This window comes from Dendrobates tinctorius, unplaced genomic scaffold, assembly GCF_039654945.1.
Source record: "Dendrobates tinctorius isolate UK_male_01 unplaced genomic scaffold, ASM3965494v1 ptg000196l, whole genome shotgun sequence".
Taxonomy (NCBI): Eukaryota; Metazoa; Chordata; class Amphibia; order Anura; family Dendrobatidae; genus Dendrobates; species Dendrobates tinctorius.
In genome coordinates this window covers 15882407-15889776 of record NW_027361863.1, presented here as the reverse complement: position 1 = coordinate 15889776, position 7370 = coordinate 15882407, and the positions used below count along the sequence as shown (strand labels likewise).

The window sequence follows — 7370 nt, the reverse complement described above, 5'->3', positions numbered from 1 at the left end:
TCTGCTGTAATCCTGATGTGTTTGCAGGAGAAACACTGCATTTTTTAACACTCATTTTTATTGCATCTTTTTCCACACTCACTGAAATGGATGAAATCTGCATGAAAAAAAAACTCCAAGAATTGACATGCTGCAGAAGGAAATCTGCAGCAAATCTGCAAGGAAAGAATAAGCAACGTGTGTATGAGATTTCAGGAATCTCATTAACTTTACCGGTACTACAGTAGAAAATCCTGAAGATTTTGTGACAAAACTGCATGGAAAAAACATGACAGTAATGTAATGTGTGCACATACTCTAAACTCATCTTTCTTTTTATTATAGTTGATCACTTTATCATTATGTTTCTCTGCTCTTTCCGTGAGCTCATATCTACAGAACCATCTGATAATCCACAAGCAGAACCTAAAACAATAACAAAATGAGCAAATACCCCATAGTAAGTAAATAGTACAAGTAATAACATAAGAAGCAGAAAAGCCATCTCACCGCGAGAAGGTGTACCCAATCGGGATGGATATTAATTCTTCATCCCACTATGTGCCAGCAGACCTCAAAATAGATGGGGGCAGAACAGGACCCAGACACGACTGTTCAGAAAGAAGCCCAGCCCAAAAAGGGGGAGCCAGAACTCGGTTTGTACGAAGTACAAAAAAACTACAGCAAAACCAAATAAAATGAGCCGGAACATATGTTGGCATAAGTGCAATGTGTAGGTGCACAATCACACTGTGGACATTTAACAAACATCTGCTGCAAGTTCTGATGTGTTGGCAGCAAAAATACCGAATTGAGCATTTTGTTTGTGTTTTTACCTGCGCTTTTAACCCCTTAAGCCCCAAGGGTGGTTTGCACATTCATGACCGGGCCAATTTTTACAATTCTGACCGCTTCCATGGATCCCGGTGATTCTGACATTCTTTTCTCGTGACATATTGTACTTCATGTTAGTGGTAAAATTTCATTCAAATAACTTGCATTTATTTGTAAAAAAATTTTTCCCACTTTGAATTTTTATGCCCTTAAATCACAGAGATACGGCACACAAAAAACTTAATAAGTAACATTTCCCACATGTTTACTTTACATCAGCACAATTTTGGAACCAAAATTTTTTTTTTTGTTAGGAAGTTATAAGGGTTAAAACTTGACCAGCGATTTCTCATTTTTGCAACACCATTTTATTTTTACGGACCACATCACATTTGAAGCCACTTTGAGGGGTCTATATGATAGAAAATACCCAAAAGTGACACCATTCTAAAAACTGCATCCCTCAAGGTGCTCAAAACCACATTCAAGAAGTTTATTAACCCTTTAGGTGCGTCACAGAAATTTTTTGAATATTTTAAAAAAAAATGAACATTTAACTTTTTTTTCACAAAAAAAATACTTCAGGTTCAATTTTTTTTATTTTACCAAGGGTAACAGGAGAAATTGGACTGCAAAATTTATTGTGCAATTTGTCCTGAGTACGCTGATACCTGATATGTGGGGGGAACCACTGTTTCTGCGCATGGCAGAGCTCAGAAGGGAAGGAGTGCCGTTTGACTTTTTCAATGCAAAATTGGCTGGAATTCAGATCGGACGCCATGTCACATTTGGAGAGCCCCTGATGTGCCTAAACAGTGGAAAACCCCCACAAGTGACCCCATTTTGGAAACTAGACCCCCCAAGGAACTTATCTAGATATGTGGTGAGAACTTTGAACCCACAAGGGCTTCACAGAAGTTTATAACGTACAGCGGTACAATTAAAAAATCATATTTTTTCCACAAAAATGATCTTTTCACCCTAAAAGTTATTGTGCAATTTGTCCTGAGTACGCTGATACATGTGGGGATGTCCCAGGGCACATGGACGGGATAGTACGTCATATGGGATTAAGGGGTTAATGGGTATTTTTGCACACATTAATACAGTTGAAATATGAAACAAAAAAGCTGCAAGGATTGACATGCTACAGAATTAAATCTGCAAGGAAATGATAAGCCATTTGTTCACGAGTCTTCATGGAATCTCATTCACTTTGCTGGTACTAGGAAAGAGTTTGTGACAAAACTACATGGGAAAAAAAAGCAACAAAAATGCAATGTGTGCAAATGTAACAAGGTGGCACCTGGTGGTAGTCATCACTGAGTCTATTAAAGTAACAGTCTATAAGCACCCTGGCCCCTTGCACATGAAAAAGACAGGCGCGGTACTAATCCTACAACACAGTCAGTTAACTTCTTGCCACGCTCACTGCAGCCACTGAGGGTGAGGATCCAGGAACAACAGACAGGCACAGTTCTTATCCAACAGGGAAAACTTTACTGTACATGAAACAATGCTTCCTGCTCTGTCCCTGCAGCTACTTGAGGCAAGTCAGTATCAGTGGCTCCCTCCCTAACTTGAGAGGTACAGCAGTCTTTCTGATGATGGTCTCATGGTCTGTCTACACTGCCCGGCAAACTGAGGCAGCGGTCTTTGGCAGCTTTGTCCCGTCATCCGTGGAACCTTCTGCTCCTGGCTGTAGGAGCGTCCTGCCCTGGGCAAGCCTGCCCAGGCACTTACTGGGAGACAGGAATTTCCTGTCCCTTTGAGGCTGCCGACCCAACCCCCTTAGTTAACCTTTTACTAGCCCTAATCTAACGTAATGTTAGATATTACAATGCACAATAGTAAAACATTAAGACAATATCAGACATACAAGCACAGCACATGAATAACAGTAATACATAGTAGTTTATAGCGAAACCGTCCGGACACCGCATGGGGCACACATGCCGGACATACAGGAGAGAGGGAGCAACTGAGGGTCCCCACCACCTCCTTAAACACACACCCTAAACTCGTCCTCTGACTTTTTTTTATTGCTTATTACTTTGTCATTATATTTTGGCGTTTCTCTGCTCCTAGGTGAGCTCGTATCTACAGACGAGTCCTGCAAGGTTTGATGATCTTCTATCTAATGCCTCAGTGGTTATATAGGAAATTAAAGGCATATTCCTCACGTCTGGATCTCCCACTGACAGCAGTGAATAACATGTGCTTTTCCTTTTAAGAAGAATATTCCTTCATGATCCGCCCCGCTGTGACTCAGTGTTACTGGAATAGCAGGAAGTTTCTGCCAAGCTAAAAGAAGAGATTGAAAGTAAAAAGCTGACATTGGGGCGATAGGACGGGTTTCCTGGAGATCCCACAGAAAGCGCAGAAGTGACATATTATATTATCCTTTATTTTAGGATTTGTCATAGTGGGACGCGTCTGTGGGGTGGTGATTGGCAGCAGTTCTGGATTCTTCGGGGTTGGGAAGGTCCACAACGTGTCTGATGCTACTGACTATGTGACCCTTTAAATCTGGGATCATGGAGATGTGTCTGCACCTTCAGCTTCTATTGTTCCTGGGAATTGTTTTGAGGAATATCCCGCAGGTAAGAACTGAGCACAATGGGAACAGGTGTTATCGGTGTCTGTGTATGGCACCATGTGCCTGGGCATGGGGACAGCTGGGGAACCAAGGTCTATGGATGAGACTCTACAGGGTGTATGGTTAGTAAGGCAGATGTCCATGTGGTTCCAGCTGTGATCCTACAGCGCCAGTCCATATGGGGATGTATGGATACCGGGCTGTGGCTGGAATATATATATAGGAACATGTGGCTGGAGTGCTTAGATACAGGGGGCTGCAGCGAGGGCTTAGATATAGGGGCTGCAGCGAGGGCTTAAATATAGGTGCTGCAGTGAGTGCTTAGATATAGGGGCTGCAGCAAGCACTTAGATATAGGGGCTGCAGCGAGGGCTTAGATATAAGGGGCACCAGCAAGGGCTTAGATATAAGGGGCTCCAGCGAGGGCTTTGACATAGGGGGCTACAGTGAGGGCTTAGATATAGGGGCTGCAGCGAGGGCTTAGACATAGGGAGCTGCAGCGAGGGCTTTGACATAGGGGGCTCCAGCGAGGGCTTAGATATAGGGGGCAACAGCGAGGGCTTAGATATAGGGGCTGCAGCGAGGGCTTAAATATAGGTGCTGCAGTGAGTGCTTAGATATAGGGGCTGCAGCGAGGGCTTAGATATAAGGGGCACCAGCAAGGGCTTAGACATAGGGAGCTGCAGCGAGGGCTTTGACATAGGGGGCTACAGTGAGGGCTTAGCTATAGGGGCTGCAGCGAGGGCTTAGACATAGGGAGCTGCAGAAAGGGCTTTGACATAGGGGGCTCCAGCGAGGGCTTAGATATAGGGGGCAACAGCGAGGGCTTAGATATAGGGGCTGCAGCGAGGGCTTAGATATAGGGGCTGCAGCGAGGGCTTAGACATAGGGAGCTGCAGCGAGGGCTTTGACATAGGGGGCTACAGTGAGGGCTTAGATATAGGGGGCAACAGAGAGGGCTTAGATATAGGGGCTGCAGCGAGGGCTTAAATATAGGGGCTGCAGTGAGTGCTTAGATATAGGGGGCTGCAGCGAGCACTTAGATATAGGGGCTGCAGCGAGGGCTTAGATATAAGGGGCACCAGCGAGGGCTTAGATATAGGGGGCTCCAGCGAGGGCTTAGATATAGGGGGCTGCAGCGAGGGCTTAGATATAAGGGGCACCAGCGAGGGCTTAGATATAGGGGGCTGCAGCGAGGGTTTAGATATAAGGGGCTGCAGCGAGCGCTTAGATATAGGGGGCTGCAGCGAGGGCTTGGATATAGGGAGCTGCAGCAAGGGCTTAGATATAGGGGGCTGCAGCAAGGGCTTAGATATAGGGGGCTGGCTGCAGCGAGGGCTTAGATATAATAGGGGGATGCAGCGAGGGCTTAGATATAGGGGGCTGCAGCGAGGGCTTAGACATGGGGAACTGCAGCGAGGGCTTAGATATAGGGGGCTGCAGCGAGGGCTTAGAAATAGGGGCTGCAGCGAGGACTTAGATATAGGGGGCTGCAGCGAGGGCTTAGATATAGGGGTTGGAGCGAGGGCTTAGATGTAGGGGGCTGCAGCGAGGGCTTAGATATAAGGAGCTGCAGCGAGGGCTTAGATATAAGGGGCTGCAGCGAGGGTTTAGACATAGGGGGCTGCAGTGAGCGCTTAGATATAGGGGGCTGCAGCGAGGGCTTAGATATAGGGGACTGCAGCGAGGGCTTAGACATAGGGGGCTGCAGTGAGAGCTTAGATATAGGGGCTGCAGCGAGGGCTTAGATATAGCGGGCTGCAGCGAGCGCTTAGATATAGGGGACTGCAGCGAGGGCTTAGACATAGGGGGCTGCAGTGAGAGCTTAGATATAGGGGCTGCAGCGAGGGCTTAGATATAAGGGGCTGCAGCGAGGGCTTAGATATAGGGGCTGCAGCGAGCGCTTAGATATAGGGGGCTGCAGGGAGGGCTTAGATAAAAGAGGCTGCAGTGAGGGCTTAGAGATAAGTGGCACCAGCAAGGGCTTAGATATAAACGGCTGCAGTGAGGGCTTAGATATAAGGGGCTGCAGCGAGGGCTTTGATATAGGGGGCTGCAGCGAGGGCTTAGACATAGGGGGCTGCAGCGAAGGCTTATATATAAGGGGCTGCAGCGAGGGCTTAGATATAAGGGGCACCAGCGAGGGCTTAGATATAGGGGGCTGCAGCGAGGGCTTAGATACAGGGAGCTGCAGCGAGGGCTTAGATACAGGGAGCTGCAGCGAGGGCTTAGATACAGGGAGCTGCAGCGAGGGCTTAGATACAGGGGGCTGCAGCGAGGACTTAGATATAAGAGGGCTGCAGCGAAGGCTTAGATATAAGGGGCTGCAGCGAGGGCTTAGATACAGCGGGCTGCAGCGAGTGCTTCGATATAGCGGGAAAAGCCTATCGGTTCCACAAAGTGAATTGGCTACCTATTTTCTGATAGTCGGCCATATAGTAGCCGTGTCACGTGCTTCAATAAAGCTAGTAGATATTTGCATACCTTATGTTCCCTAAGATTGCATCAGAGCTGAATTTATTTCCTCTTCAGGGCAGAGTTGAGATAAACCAGTAATTTGACCTGCAGTCCCATGCAATAGTCAGAAAATGCTATATTGTATTGTATTCTGCCAAATGGCAAACTCATCTCATCTACAACTGAATGATCACAGCCCCCAAGTGGAAGGACACTATGGAATCACACATCACAGGGGAATTAGAGAGTTTCAATTTCATTTGTGTGTGTATCCTGCGGTTTCTAGATATGAGAACTAACGTCAGGACTCATCTACATTGCATACATGTATATAGCAGAGCTGAGATTATTAGCTGTGGCAGAGCTGAGTAGGTCATTTTGCAGGACTCACAGTCACATCCATGTGTTACATCCAGGTCTGTTTACCTGGGACTGCCGGAAAGTCCTGAGCATTGTCACATAACCGGTGCAACGTATTCACCTCTGCTACATTATAGGACATATAAAGCCAGTGAGTGTCTCACTGCTGTTTGTCGTCACCTTCGACCATCATTGTACAGATATAATCTATGTAACATTGAGGCCTATTGTAGTACTTATCTGACATTTTTATCCTGAGTCTGAGCCAGATAAAAAGTATCAAGAGGAGTCCAGATAAAAATACAGAACTGTGCGGCATAAGGCCCACCCATGACACCAATCGTTATCTCTGGGTCTGCCTGCGATAATCCAGTTACAGCTCCATCAGTCCCATAGAGAACAGTGGTGTCTATACCTCCCTTCCAGGGCAACATCGCTAACACCGCCCAATCCAAACGTAGTGCCCCTATGGGAGCTATTCTGACTTATGGATATGTAGAACGTATGGTGCCTGGATAGACCTCTCTTTCTGGGCCCTTTCCGTATCGACCTGTACTCACGTTCATACCGATTAATCAGACAGCTTAACTCAGCCACGATCTCATGTAAGAAGACTCCAGGAAAAGAGGGATGCTTTAACTGAAATTCTTGTATTATGATGAAAGCAGCAGGTAAAAAGGAATATTCTTCAGAGGACATGTAAGAAGATGCATACAAATGGAGGGACGATCACAAAATGGAGAATAAGGGAGGGAACAAACATACATCACAGGACTACGGGGAGAGAGTTGGGACAAAATACAGGGAAAGGCAAACTTCTGCCTAGCAACAGATGATGCAACACAAGGAATGCAAATATTAAATGATTTCCCAAGTCGTGGGACATGACACTCCCCGTCTGAAATCCTTGGATTTCACGATGTCCGTAACTCTTCGAAGTCGTTCGAACCTGAAAAACAAGAGAAAAGAAAAACATGCATGCAATAATAAACATTTTTAAAGTCCAACTCGTTGTTGTTGACCCGTAGATCACACCGGAAGATAAGTCCAAGTCTATTAAACCCATCTTCGGATTGGGGAAGCCGAAAACATGCCAACTCTTCCACAAACCCAGCAATCCAATGGCAATGTTCAAAGTTCA

At 46.2% G+C, this 7370-nt stretch overlaps 1 protein-coding gene across 1 annotated transcript in view; it reads left to right on the top strand.

Annotated features, from left to right (window-relative positions):
* Nucleotides 1–3113: 3113 nt before the first annotated feature.
* LTBR (lymphotoxin beta receptor) overlaps nt 3114–7370 on the top strand; it is an 81504-nt gene continuing 77247 nt past the window's right edge. The window contains exon 1 of the mRNA XM_073552936.1: nt 3114–3416. Within this exon, the coding sequence (XP_073409037.1) occupies nt 3351–3416 (66 nt within the window). The 5' untranslated portion in view covers nt 3114–3350. The remainder of the gene's footprint in view (nt 3417–7370) is intronic.